The 15,293-nt window shown below is 38.5% G+C and overlaps 1 protein-coding gene across 1 annotated transcript in view; it reads right to left on the bottom strand.

The window, feature by feature from the left end:
• The window catches only part of Pou2af2 (POU class 2 homeobox associating factor 2), a 37,808-nt gene extending 22,723 nt beyond the window's left edge, over window positions 1-15,085 (bottom strand). The window contains exons 1-2 of the mRNA XM_027930492.2: window positions 15,076-15,085; window positions 6,414-6,520 (exon numbers count right to left, since the gene is read on the bottom strand). Of these exons, the coding sequence (XP_027786293.2) occupies window positions 6,414-6,520; window positions 15,076-15,085 (117 nt within the window). The remainder of the gene's footprint in view (window positions 1-6,413; window positions 6,521-15,075) is intronic.
• Window positions 15,086-15,293: the final 208 nt, after the last annotated feature.

The raw sequence follows: 15,293 nt of genomic DNA, 5'->3' as shown, positions 1-15,293 counted from the left end.
CTTCAACTGAACTGTTTATTTCTTCAAGGCAGTGGGTTTCTTATTTCTTTGAATACTAACCAGCATCACTACTTGAATGTAATAGTTTTTAACAGAAATCACATTAATAAAGCACCTATTATGTGGCATGCCCTTGGCAAATATTAAATACAACCTTTATGATAAATTGGCAAGGTAGAATTATTGTCTTCCTTTAACAGCAAGGTTGGGTAACTTTACCATCAGCACATAGTTGGAAAATGGCAGAACTGGGAATTGAATTTAGGTCATCTGGATCCAGAGCCAAAACTCTTCACCATGCTATGCCCCCTGGGTCTTACAGGATGAAGTTCAGTAAACTCAGGTGACAGAGCTATCTGAAACATCAGCTTAAGGATATTTCAAACTGGGTACAAGGTAATTGCTAGTTCTTGCACATTCAGGTTTATTTTAAATCCTAAACAGCAATACAAATGTGAATGAAATGTGAATAGCAAGAATAAAGAACATAAAAGAACAGGATAAATGTTTTAAAGCTGAAGTCTTAAAAATGGACTCTGAGTTGTCATTTAAAGGATACAAAGTATCAGCATTAGAGATCTCACATAAACATGGAAACTATAGTTGATAATATTGTATTATGTTAGAGATTTTAGAGATTTTAAGTAGATTTTAGCTGCTGTTGTCACAAGAAAGTAATTATGTGAAATGATATATATGTTAATTTGTTTCACTGTAGTAATCATTTTACTTTCTATATGTGTTCTATAACATCACCTAAACCTCAAATAAACATAATCAAATTTATTTAGAAAATGACCACTGAGATGAGAGAAATTTTAGAGACATGGCCCAACTCTGTTTCTATTGACAAGGATACTGAGGCTCAGAGAGGAGAAGGGAACTTTCCAAGATCACTTATTGTCACAACATGGCATTCCAAGAGACTGAGGAAGGGGAACTTTCTCTTTGGGGTAGGAGAAATGTCTTATATGTTTTCCAAAGTTGCAGGGAAGTCAAAGAAACTTTGAGATGTCATAATATACAGTTTCCCATTGTGTATTTTTCCCCCTACTACTTCACAAGAAATCCAAATGCAAATTACAGATCTGGACATCACATGTTTGTAGTCAGTGATAACTTACCTGTGCCCATGACTGGTATAGCAAAACAGCAGCTGGATATGCAACTAAACAAACCTCCATCTAGAAGTTCTGATGCAAAGACAGTTATTGGGACCCAAGCTAGCCAGTGTACATCTGGTCTACAGTTCGAGCTTGCCTACATCTCACCAAGATCAAACACTCTCAATGACTCTGTATCATAAACCCACTATATGACACCCATTTACCTTATGTTCCTTCAATTTTTTACTCCAGATATGTGCTATTGTCATAATTCTTTCCATTACTTACAGGGTTGTCACTCCAAAAACAATTAGGACAAATTATTAACTAAGAACTCCACCTGACAATATGGCTTTATCCAAGGTGTTCTTGACATAGATATTTAAACTGTTAATTTAAACATCAGGACTTGAGAAAATGTAGAAAGAGAAAATAATTGTAAGTAATTATAAGTGAAGGACAAACACTTCAGGTGGGTATGAATGAATCCTGCCAAATAGAAGCAGTTAAAATTTGCTCTGTTATCTACACAATATGTATAATTGAAGGCCACAAAGTCTATATGTATTTCCTACTTGGGATATTCCTCCTCAACCTTTTCCTCCAAAAACAGAACCAGAAATCTTATTTTTCTTCGTGTAATTTAAAGAACATTCATACTGATTTCACTGTTTTTACTGACGGTGGAATTTTGATGAATGAGCAGAGCAGGAGACCTATTAACTGTGTCCATAAATCACAAATCAACAGAACAGATTGATCATCAGAACCCGCTTCCAGCTCTCTTCTTAATCTTCTGCATACCACACAGTGTTCCTCCATTTCCCATGCAATTTTAATTTTAAACCAATTTCCATTTCCTACTCAGCAAGTTTTTACAAATTTTCCCTCCTGCCAGCTGTTGTATATTCAATGATTTTAAATGAATCTTTATGATAGCTTCAGAAAAACTTGATTAGAAAGCTAAATAGCCTGCAAATTGTTCACTGAATTTTGAAACAAAACTGAAAAATTGCAGCTATTAGACTTACTGCTTCTGTTTTTATAGATAACAGAGTTTATTGAATTTTGTGATGTTATTTTAAAAAAAATTCAATGAATAGCTTTTATGGAACTCCATTGAAATAGTGTAATTGAAAGAAAATGTGGCAATCAGAAATCTAATTATATACTTTTTGGTACTGGATGTTAGTGAATGACTCATATTTATTTATTCTGGCAGACGATCTATTAATGTAGTAAATAATAACAGAACAATTTTGAGAAAGAAAAAAGAAAAGCCATGATTTTTAAATAGATGTACACACAATTGTAGTTGTGAAGCCACAGAATTATGGCTAAAATGTATAGAAGTGTTTTTAATTTCCAGTCTTTGGTGAAAATTTCTTGATTCAAGCTTTTTGTTTTTAAAATGGTGTTTTTCTTTTATGCCCACAGCAAAGATGTGAAAATGGTATCAAAAACAGATGTCATTGAGGGAGACTGGTAAAGATGGATCAGCATGGTTTGTGTAAACTTGTCAGAGTGTTGTGACAGAGAGAAGAGCAGTGATTTGGGCATTGGATAATTCCTTCCTGGAGCCTACTTGTCCCCAGGGACAGACATAGTTTTCATAATATGTGTGCACTGGTTTTCCGGGACTGCTGTATCCATCAGAATCTATCTTCTAGTTCTGGGGACCATAGTCTAAAATCTGGGTGTCACCACAGGGGATCCAGGGGAATCTGTTCCTTGCCTCGCCAGGCTTTTGGTGGCTGCTGGGATTCCTTGACTTGTAGCCTCATCACAATCTCTGCTGAAGTAGTCACTTTACCTTCTTTCATGTCTTCTCTGCATGTGTTTTTCTCTCTCAAAACTCCCCCGTGGCCTCCGTGCAAGTCTTAACTTAATCACAAATTTTCCCCTATGAGGCAATATTCACAGGTCCCAGGGATTTCACATGGGCTTCTTGATTTTTTTCCCCATTTTCTTCTTTTCTTCTCTTTCTTTTTGCCTAACACAATACAGTAAAGCTGCTTCATAGGGCCTTGGGTCACTAGACCTTCTGTCAGCCAAAGTTTTGAGCTGGCCTCATGGATGGCTTCCCTATGTGAACTGAGATATTAGACTCATTGTCTCCTAGTGCAATGGTATGAAAAAGAGGAGGTAGTCTCAGTGTTACCCATATTATCAGAAACCCATCAGTGTTTACCCACAACATGGTGCTCTGTGATTCCTGCACACTTCCCAGCAAAATAATGAACCATCATCTAATACCTACAATATATAATCAGATTTCTTATTGCCAACATTTTTTAATGACACTATTTCAATGTAGTTCCATAAAAGCTAATCATTGAATTTTTAAAAATTACATCTCAGGATCAACATGAATCTGAAGAGTAGATGATAACTGAATGTGGTGTCCTCCTTGAGATTTTCAGATATTCTAGAATAGTGGGTAGAGGACAAGACACGAGCAGGTAGACAACACAATCACCTCTGTGAGATGCTGTAAGTGCAAATCACCCCACATTTGGTTGTTCTGTATTTAGTGACCCAAATTTAAAAGATTATTGATGGTAAGATACTAGCACTGAGATATTGGGTAACACAATAGAAAACACAGGAAAGGGTGAGCTTGTAACACCTATGTGCTAAGCACTGGAGAATTAGTTGCTACTGTGGTCAGAGCTTGTTTATACTTTCTAGTCTCACTTCTTTCTGCATCATATTTTTTCATCCATTTTATTATTATTTTTGAAGGTAGCAGTTTCTTCTGTGCTAGTCCACATGATCTTTTCTTTTAAATATGAAATTAGGAGTCCAGAAAATGTGCTGCTTGCTAACTGGGCATCTTGGAAACAGTCACTGCTCTTCTCTTGGTGGCAGCTTACTCATCTATAAATGGGACTGTAAACATCAACCTCACAGGCTAGTGTGTCTGTGAAGTGAGATGATGCATGAAGAGGGGCACTGTCTCTGTCCTTACATAAGAATTATTGCAGATTTTGTGTCACATGGCTTTATAGTCTGGTCTTTGGTCTTAAGCATTCAGTCTAGTGCTTGGTTATATGATTTTGTGTTTTTTAAATACAAATATTTTTATGTTTCCTTTCCACCAGGTTATTTATGGTTTAATGGCAGGGACTATGTTGGTACTCCATGTTCCTTGAACCTACTCTCTCAATAACTCAGTGTCACTAGGGCAGTACCAATAGCTCATCCAGTTCTTATCTGAGAGGAGCCTTGGATGTGGTGTGAGGCTTGGACATTTGCTCTTTGGTCTGTGGTAAAGTTTGTAAATGGTGATGTTAAAGCCTATAAAAAATGACAAAAAGACTACTCCCTGGCCCCCACCTAATGACTCTGTTAGTAGATGTGGGATAAGCCCAGGAATCTGTATTTTAAAATACAATAATATAACTTATTATTATGCTTATATCATTTAATTTTTTAAAAAGTAAAAACTTAAAAAACTAAAGAGAAAACATAAAATTCATGACATGACTATCACTGATCGTGGACAAAAATCACATTAGGTAAAATTTTAGAGGGGAAAAGTTTTATCCACCATTTGGCTATGCAGTGTATCTTTGTGACTCTTATATCACATGTCTTTCTATAGAACTCTGGAGTGGTGCTTTGTCATTTGCATCACGGTATTGATGACGGCAGCAAGGTGTGGGTCACCTCTTCCCTCACACTAGGCAGACAGAATGTCCGCTTCTTAATGGTGGGTCTTATCCTAAGGCATGATTCCTACCCTTATAACTGACAATTTGCCTGGGATTTGTATCAGGTTTCACAATCCAGTTACTCCCTTGTCTGTTGTGCCTGTATCCATGGCCAAGCCCTCACGTTACTTCCACTTGAAGTTGGGTAGACCGAGTTTCCTCCTGCCCCTCCCCACCAGGAAACTAAGCTGGAAGGATATTTTTAGCATACACTCCAGATGCTTTTGAGCAGGCATAGGAGAAACACCAAACAAGAATCAGACAAGAACTGATTGTTCAGATTTCTCTGTATCAGGTAAGTTCCATTTGTGGAGCTAGGAGAGGTGGTTTAAAAGAGGACAGCAGAAAATGAGCAATACAGGATGTTCTTGGATGAGGAAATTGGAGCTGGAGTTGATTCACTTGAAGTGTGTTCCAGGAGTTTGCTTTTGGAGCTGTGTTGAACACTGTGCCCACTTTCAGCAGACATGCAGTGCCAGTGTGCATCAGACCCTGCACTAGATCCTGTACACAGCGGCCTCATTTATTCCTGGTTATCTGGAGATGCCCAACAGATGCCCAATGTTCTTGTTATTGTATGGCACTTAGCAGAATAGGTAGCTATTTACAGACCTTGATAGCCAAATCCTATTGCCATTCTTGAATTAGTCTTGGAGATTTGGATGAAGCCACTGAAATATTTTAGACACAGAGCTCAGACATTTATGAAGATATAGATGACAGAGGTTTAGAGTGAAGTGATAAATGCAATACAAGTACCTTCTACTAATATTTTAAAATCTGATTTTTTTATGGTACCAAGATAAATTTTTCTAAGTTATCTCTGTTGGATTTAGAATGCCATATGAAGGAAGGTCAGTGTTATTTCCACAAACTGAGTCTTTGTTAATTCATGACTAGGGGAAATGAAAAAGTGAGGACACATCATCTTTTCATTGCCACCAGCTAAAATGACCAGCCAATAAGATCACTCTTAGAACACTGCTGGTAGCTAACAAATGTGCTGTGATGTTAATAATAGTTTAGAGATTGTTACATTATAATGAACCCTAGAGTTTAATTCATTTCATGTTGGGTCCAGAGAAGTCAAGTGACTTTCCCAGGGTCATACAGCTTGTCCCTGGAAGGACCATTATTCCCTCTATGTTCATATTCCTTGTACTCCACTGTGATTTACAAAACATATAGCTCTGAGGGAATGTGCATTCTATTTCTAAGGGCATATAATCAATACAGATAAATAGAGATATAAAAATTCTTTCCCCAAACCAGCGTACAATAGGATGAACAGGGCAACAGGAGGAGGGAATGCTAAAGTGGAGATGTTGGCACATCTGGGTGAGTCAGGAGACTGTCAAGGGGGTGTGCTCTGCAGGCCAAGGTCATTCATCTCAGGAGAAATAAAAAGGAAAAAAACCCACAACAATAACATCATTCTATAATGTGTTCCAGGTAAATAAGAGCTTTGCTCTTGAGAATATAAGACCCAGGAGCAGAAGATTGGTGCGTGGAGGAAGGGAGAGGGGAGATGGCCACCCTCAATCATGGGCCGGGACCCTAAGGCTTCAGTGTGTGTCAAGCTGGGACTCACGTTAAGTCTGGAGTCACTCTGTCTGGATCGTTTTTCTGCCAGGAGATCTTTGACCGTGTGCTTCACTCTCACGCCTTGGTATACTCGTTTGCTGTAATCTCCTGGGACTTAAGCAAAGAGGATAGTCAGTCAGATCTAGATGGGGTAGTAAGGTCAACCTCCCAGGGATGTACTCAGGGTTAATAATCTTGATGCCGTTTTCCCATTCAAATAGTAGAGATCTGGAATATGAAGTGGCTTCAGTAGAGTCCAAACTCTGGTCCTTGATGGAAACTCACCCAGGCTCTGTATAAGTAAAACAAGAAACACTCTGTGTCTTCTGCACAAGAGCTCTTTAAAATGTCCTCTTTTTTTCTACTTTGATTTGTCAAGATTTACTCCAGCAAGATTGATAACTTAGGTTTTAATCACCAGATAAGGGATTGGATAGAAATTGAAATAATGATTCTTATTACATGTAGAAGAAGTTAGATTTGCATGACTCAGGTCACAGGCTGTTTGGCTGTCCCACATCTTGGTACCTGATGAAGGAGCAGGTCAACTGGATGATCATTCCTAAGAGGAAAGTCATTTATTTACTACACTAAAAGAGTGTGCTTTGTTTTTAAAAATATGGTGACATGAGGAATTACTGCTTTAAAACTAGCCAACAGTAAGGGAAGAGTTATTTGTTCACTTAACAAATAATTTTTGAGCACTTGCTACATGCACTTACTGAAGATATCATAGTGATTTGCAATTTACATTGACTATTTCACTTTTAGCAAGAGGAAATTGCATGAAGATATAGAGAAAACCTATTTCATGGTTCTAAAATTTGTCAACGTCCCTTCTAGGGATTGTGAGCTCCGTGTCACTGGGGATAATCAAGCAATGGCAGGAGAACTGTTTGAACTGTTTTAGAAAGCATTTAAACACCAAGTTAGTGATTGAACTAGACACATTTCAAGATACATTTTGCCTATTGAATTGGTATTCTGTAGTAGGTTGGATGGCTTCAATCCCTTTTAATTGAAGTGTGGCTGGCTTTCCAGCCAAGTCAGCTGGGACAGAATTTAGCATCAACATATATGTCAGAAGTTATTAGTATATAAATGTATGAAGCACATAACCAAAAATATTCTCTAATCTGAATTTACAGATACTTGACATACAAATAAAATTGTATCACAAAAAGAATGAGAGGAGGAAAGAAAGGGGAAAAAAACAAACAAAACAAACAACAACAAAATAACTGAAGTTATAACCAGAGGCAGGGTGGTGCAATGGGTGGGGGAAGTTGATGGCCTGAGTCAGGGTTTACACAGCTACATGTTAGTCACTGACTTGGGGAAAAAAAAAAATCACAATTTTTTCAGTTTCATTTTTCCCCCTGTTAAAATGGATATGATCTCTTTTTTGCTATATTCAGAGGTTTGTAAGTAAAAAATAATATATGCATATGAAAATGCTTTGGAAACTACCAAGTTTCTGGGCCTGTAAACCCAGGCAGTCCTGGTTGAGCAAGAAGGAGAATATCCAAATGATTGATGGTAGGTGTGGACTTGGGGCTGTGGAGGAATGGGGAGGAGGGCAGGAGTTGAAAAAATCTATGTTCCAAAACATAATTCAAAGAAAACCACATACAACCTGATTTAAACAAAACAAAATTATTTGAAGGGTCCTTTGGCCTAATTTTGGTATGTCTGTCTTTTGTGTGTGTGTGTGTGTGTGGTGCTGGGGTTGAACCCAGGGCCTTATGCATGAAAAGCAAGCACTCTATCACTGAGCTATATCCCCAGCCCCTGTCTGTGTTTTAATTAAAGAGGCTTGAAGTACTCCTTTCAAATAAGTCTCAAACATAAAACACAAAGACCAGAGGTTTGTTCCAAAGGAATCTAAATGTTGCTTCTAGAATTGAGAGTATCTTATTTATTTATTTTTTTGAACAGCCTAAGGCTACATTTATTTATCAGTTATTTATTGACTATTTTCTATGTGTTGACAGAATACAAAAGAACATGGTATCTATTGGAAAAGAAATATATTATAGATAATTGTGATGCTACAATAGAAATAAGGCTAAGATATTCTGAGAAACAGACTGCGCCGCTTCCTGGGGGAGCAGGGAGAGGACTGGGACAGCTTCTGAGCTGAGGCTTAACAGAGAAGGCCTGGGGGAGGTGAAACCCTAGGAATGGGGCCTGACCTTCTAGATGACTCTAGAAGGCAAGAACATTCCAGATGTACAGGCAGCCTGGGTAAAGGTCTGGACTGCAGAACAGAAAGAGGTGTGAGGGAGGAAGTGAGGCTGGGGAAACAAGTAAGGTTTAACTAACCATGGTGTTTCTGGTATACAGGAGCTTGGACTTCATCCTGTCGGCAATGAGCCACTGGAGGCTCTTAAGCTAGGGAGTGGTGTAGTTAGATTTGCATTTTGGATAGACTCTTCTGGCAGCTGTGTGGAAGGTAGATTTGAGAATCATAAAGACTCATAGAGATCAGTCAGGAAGATTCTGGAATAATTCAGGCAAGAGGTGCTGGGGTCTGAGATAAGCAGGCAAGGATCAGATAGGTGTAAAATTATGTAGGTATGGGAAAGAAAGGAGAGGGAAGACTCCAGGTGATTTTCAAGCTTCCACTATGGCTCTAGGATGTAAGTTTCAGAGTCATCATGACACTTTTGACAATTGAAACCAGGGAGGAGGATGGAATCCCCAAGGGAGCCTGTGACAGTCACATGATGACATACGGAGAAAACAATAATGTGTCTGGCACTCTGGGATAACAGGCTGGGGTACTTGCAAGGGCTGAGAGGATCAGCATCTAGGGAAGGCCCTGAGCACTGATTTCTGACAGGTTGGTTGGGAAGCTCGGTACTGAATGATTCAAGATGGAAATCTGGGGAGCACTTCTATTTGAAGGGCTGTCAGAGGAGGGGAAGAAAGCCTTATGAAGAGGACACGTGAAGACTGTTGGAAAAGATCCAGTAAAAGCCAGGGGGAATAAGGCACGTAGAACTTAGGCAGAGACTTCCAGGGGATGGGGGGAAGGAGGAAAAGTATTGGATGCCAGTACAAGTGGTCTAGGAAGATAAAGATGGAAAAGCATCCATTGCTTTCAATCCAGTGGCTGGTGTTGACCTCAGCAAGAGTGATTTTGGAAGTGTGCATGGCTAGAACCCAGGCAATAATTCAGGGGAGGAAGTGGAAACAGGAGAGAGAGAGACGACTACTTCTTGAAGTTTGAATGAGAAGGGGAAGCAAGAGATTGGGTGATGGTTGGAAGGAATTACATTGTCACAGAGAGGTTTGCTTATGCTTTATAACTCTGTGTATTTATCAGTAGTGGGAATTGAGGATATTTGAATGGAATGGAGGGAAAGACTTAAGATTTTGGAAAAGGGGAAAAATGAGAGAAGGAGACTTCAAAGAGGAAGACATATAGTGGAATCAAGGACACAAATTGGTCCTCAGCCTCTGACACTAAAATAAGGAAGGGTGGGTGGTAAGTGGGGAAGAATGGTATTGCCAGGGACTAAGACAGCCCCAATATACATGCAGCAGCCTGGAGGAGGAGAGTAACTCAGACACTCAAGGTTGGAAGAAGGCAAGGGTCAGAACCAGAAAGATGAGTCAAATCAAGAATAAGCACAGGTGATTCTCAAAGTTTGATTCCTAGACCTTCAGTATCAACATTGGCTAGAAACCTAGTAGGAATGTAGATTCTCAGGTCCTACCCCAAAGCACCCTAGAAACCTTAGGAATGGGTTTAACTAACCATGGTGTTCTCTGAAGTTTGAGAACTACGAATATCTTTATGAGTGAGGTTCCTGTGTGTGGCAGAGTGTGTTGGGCAGGGGGGCAATTCTAAATTCAGGCAGTTCTGGTTGAGCAAGAAGGGGAACATCTGAGTGATTGATAGTAGGTGTGGACTTGGGCCTGTGGAGGAGGAGGGGGCGGAGTTGAAGAAGAGGTCCAGGCTGGGTCATTTGTGTGTTCCCAGACAGTCTTGGCTTCCCTTTATTCTGAAAGGCTTTTTAAGTGATGACTTCAATCTGAATTAGTGATTCATACTTTCTGTGTATGCCAAAGAGCTTAGGGGAAATATGCCTCTTCTAAATAAGTTTAAAAAATAACTACATAGTAATTAATAGAGGAATGAAATTTACAAGATGGCAAATAACCAGAACTTCTTGTAGACATAGATGAACTTCAAATGGATAGCCCAGCTCTGACCTGGACTTGAGACTTGGATATCCACCTATATTTGCATGTCCGTAGACATCTCAAATTCTACATGTCCAAATCTGAACTTTCATTCTTCCCTTTCATTTTGGTTTTACCTGAAGTCCTCTCCACCTCGGTTGATGGCAACTCCATCCTTTTAGTTTCTCAATTTCAAGGCTGGAGTCCTTTACAACTTCACAACCATTTTTGGGGAATACACAATAGGGCCACCTACACAATAGATCCAGAGTCTGCTGACTTATCTTCACCTCCATCTCTAATATCCAGGTTCTCTCTATTGTCATTTAATGGAGATTATTGCAGGAGCCTTCTACTGGTCCTCCTGTACTACCCTTCACCCCTGGTTCAGTCTGCTTTCAACAGAGCAGCCATAGTGATCCTTTCAAAAAAGAAAGTCCAGTTTGGTCACTGCTCTTTTCAAAATCCTACAGTGGTTCTTCATTTCACTCAGAGTAAAAGCCACAGTCCTTAAAATGGTCCTATGTGACCCTATGCTTATACCTCTGTTCTCGTTTCCCAAGATTCTACTCTTTGCCCATTGTACTGTAGCCAGTTTTCTGAAATGTACCAAGCACTTTTGCCTTGAGACTTTGCACTGGCCATGTCTACCAGCTAGAATATTCTTCCTCCTTTTATCCACATGGCTAACTGTTCTTTCCTCCTTCAAGTCTTGGCTCAAATGTCAGCTTCTCAATGAGAACATATTTCAGGTTGCACCTTCCTCATAAAATTTGCTTGATCCCCCTTATCCTGCACTACTTATTCCCATGTAGCACTTGCCACTTTATAAAGTTCTGTAAAATTTTTGTATGTAGAGATTTATTGTTTGCTCCTTGCAAGACTCTTAAGTTCCACGCAGCTTTCCAGTAAACATCTGTTGAAAGCATTTTGTTGTTGCTGTTGATAATGAGGTGCTGAAGATCTTAAAAACCTGACTATATAAATATACGTAGGCATACATTGCTTAGAGACTGGAACGTGTTCTGAGAAATGTGTCGTTAGGTGATTTCATCATTGTGCAAACACCAGAGAGTGTACTTATGCAATTTAAAATGACTATGATGTCACTAGGTGACACAATATCATGGAAGCGCTGTCCTTCATGCAGTTAGGGCATGATTATGCTTTATGTCATAGGTGATGGAAACAATTAGATTTTTTTCAACATAAGAATATTGTGTATCATATTTTTTGGAAGAGTTGAAAAATTTTTTGAAAGATGGATCTGAGCGTAGATCCTAGAATGGCTAAAGATGAAGAAGTGGAGGGAGTAAGAAATTACAAACAGAGGCTAGCCTCAAACCTGGATGTGACAGGGAAAGGGCAGATTTAAGAGAAAAACAACAACAAAAACAACAACAACACACACACAATAAAACAACACCATGATTAAGAGGAGAAATCTAAGAAGGCAGAGTAGAGTGTTGATTCTGATAGGGAAAGAAGAATTCAATTTTGACTATGTTGACTTTGAGGTTGTGGTGACATAATCAAATTAAATTAAAAATATCCCGTACCTAAAACTAGAACCTGGGCTAGAACTCTACATCCAAGAAACATCTTAAAAACTATGAGAATTAAAGCAATGAAAATAAAGTTTTCCAAGGTGGACTTTGCAATAGAAGAGTACAGTTCAAGTACAGAGCATTGGGAAATGGCTGCAGTTCTGAGCCCAGGGGAAGGAAGGGACGGAGAAGGGCCACTGTGGGAGGGGTGCAGGGTGGGGGAAGGGGCAAGGCCCAAAAGGTCACTGTGTACCAGAGCAGAAACATCAAGGGAATGAAGGAAGAAGGATCAGAGAGCAAGTGGGTTACCACCAGTTCTGTTATGCATCTGACACCCAGGTTCTCAATAAGTGCTTGTAGTATATACAAAATGCCTTAGAGAAATTGAGGAAAGTGAAGGCAAGAAAGGCCATGGGCTTAGAACTTGGGAAAGAATACTTTCATAAGACAAAGGTGGAGATGTCCTTTCTTTGGGGGTTTCATGGGAACATGGCTAAAAGGATGCTCCCATGCTGTGGTCCAGGAAGGCCAACACCTACACTTTACAACAGCTCAGAAGGGAAATTGACTTTGACAAAGCATGGAGCCTGAACAAATTATTTAAAATCCCATCTGGAGTATTTTTCATGATTTTTGAGTTTTGGGAAATTTCTGAATCTCCTTTTCTATTTTTTTTTTAAGACAGACATGATATATAGAGTTCAAAAAATATTGCCAGTATTCCTAGTCTCAAACATTTTTTTTCTGTGCATGTGTCTATTTAAAGAATCCACACCTGCATAAACCAGGAGAGCTTAAGAGTTTTTATTCAAATCCTCTAGATACAAACTTGCATTCAGATTAGTTGTTAAGAAAACAAAGACAAGTGTTTCCGGAGAGAAAGCACAAGCAAATTTATAAATAGCAATCAATTTTTCCTTTAGAATTTGGAATAAAAATTTGGCACTGTATGATTGCAATTATGTTCATACAGAGAATGTTTTTTTATTTTTATTAGAAAAAAATATTTTATTTTTTGCAATGCTGGGGATCAAACCTAGGTCTTGAGCCTGCTAGGCAAGTGCTCTACCACTGATCTATGCCCCCAGCCCAGCAAATTGTTTTAGCCTTGTGACATCCTTATTCTTCCCCCTTTTTTGATGGAGAGTTTAGTCCATAATAGATTTAATGCAGCTATCACTTTAATATTATTTTGAAAATTAAACATTTTTTTGCATCAAATCACACTGGTATATTCTGAAATTGATTTAATAATTAAAATGCAGGTGATTCCTAAACCATTCTTAGTGATTAAATGGTAAGTCCACTTTCCATATTTGAAATTCATTCTAATTCTACATTTCTGATGACATTTTTGTGGAGGGCATTTTTTACTTTGAAATTCATTAGAGAGTCTAAGCTTGTGACAGAAGGTAAGGAAATAAAGAGAGCACGTGAAACAAACACAAATAAAAAAGAAAGTTACTTTAGAAAAGAAGCATTTCTATTTTGAGTTCTGCAACTGGACAATGAAGATAGTAGATGATGTCTCTGAACTATCATCCCTCGTGACTTTGGCATGGAGGCACATTGTCAATCAAGACAGAACAGAGTAAAAATCCGAATGATGGGTTATTGTTGGATATTCTGCATCTTTGTTCCATTCTCTGCCTGTCAGGAAAGGGCCAACAATGAGGTTCCAGAAAATGCAGTGGCAATATGGTATGTTGGGTCACTGTCTGGCTAAGCTACCCCTCTTATCCTTTGGGGGCCTCTCTTTCCACCCCAACAGGCTTGCCTTGCTGAGGATCGAGCCCTCTCACTGAGGGGAAGGCAGATGTCTGCCCGGGAGTAAATAGTACTAGTGCCGGGCATGCTAGAAGCTATTGTTTGTATTCTACTTCTGATCTAGGAAGAGAATATATTAGTTTTACTGTGGGAAACCTCCAAGGAGATACAAGGAGAGGCAACATAGAGTCTCCAAATTTGTCCACTAATTAAATGTTCAAATTATTAAATAGAAAATAATGCATACTGCTTATGAAATCAGAAAGACTGAAAATTTTAAGGATGGAAGGCCAAATTAGTCAATATATTAGGATTTAGGTGAAGTTTGGTTTGCCGACACTATTGCTATCCACAGTCTCTCCTGACATCCCCTCCATTCCCACCTTGTAAGGCTCATAGTTGGATCACAAAACAGCACTACTGCCAGTAACCAATTCCATGTTGCAGAAGATAGGTGATTTTCTAACTATCTCCTTATCTTTTTGATAAGAAGATCTGTGATTTTAAAAAATATTTTTTCAAGATAGCTTACAAAGCATTTTTGAAATATTTTATCTGTCATTATTTATTAACATTTTAAATGCTAAAGTTTATATCTCAAATTTATTCCTGAACAGGTGGGGTTTTATTCTCTATATTGACACTAATACTCGTATCTTCAGGATGAAGATCTGTATGTAGTTTGAATCCAGGAAATGAGAATCTCTTACTTATCATGTGTTAGTGTATTGCCTTTCATCCTAGCCTTAAGAGCTGAAAGCAAGATGCCTGAATAAAGGTATTTCTGGACTTCATAATTGAGGACTTAACAGAAGTTGTTTCATTTAACATAAAATTTCACAATTGTAGAGAATAATGCATTAATATTCAGATAATAATTTTATAAAAATAATGTTAGTTAAATGGATCTTTCAGAGTACATACCTAAATTCAATACAGCAAAATTACATCTAATAATTAATAATTAAATGTGTCTAGAATTGTTAACATGTTACCAAGAGTTCTAAATAGTTGGTTTCTGGTCAGTATTTTTATATGTTCTAGTCAAAATTAGTGCTATTTCTTCTTTACCTTTGCTTTGTGTTATAATTTTGTGATGTCAAAAATAAAAATTAGAATTATTAAATTTTAAAAAAATTGTAACAATTGACCTTGACTTACCACTCTCCATTCTGGATGATTTTGGTGAATTTCCTTCTTAGAAGCAGCAGTACAGGGCCTCTGCAAATGGTGTCCACTCCTTGGTAAGGGATCCTGATCCCCTGGAGAGCTCAGCCTGATCCTAGTGGAAAAGCCTTCTGTACTCAGTGGAGATGCTTCTGAAATGACTTGCTTTGGATTTGATTAAATGCAAATCCTTTGGTGTATGTTTCTGTCCA

Source organism: Marmota flaviventris, chromosome 9 (assembly GCF_047511675.1).
Source record: "Marmota flaviventris isolate mMarFla1 chromosome 9, mMarFla1.hap1, whole genome shotgun sequence".
Classification (NCBI taxonomy): domain Eukaryota; kingdom Metazoa; phylum Chordata; class Mammalia; order Rodentia; family Sciuridae; genus Marmota; species Marmota flaviventris.
Note: the sequence above shows the minus strand (reverse complement) of the source record. Positions and strands in the feature narration are given on the sequence as shown.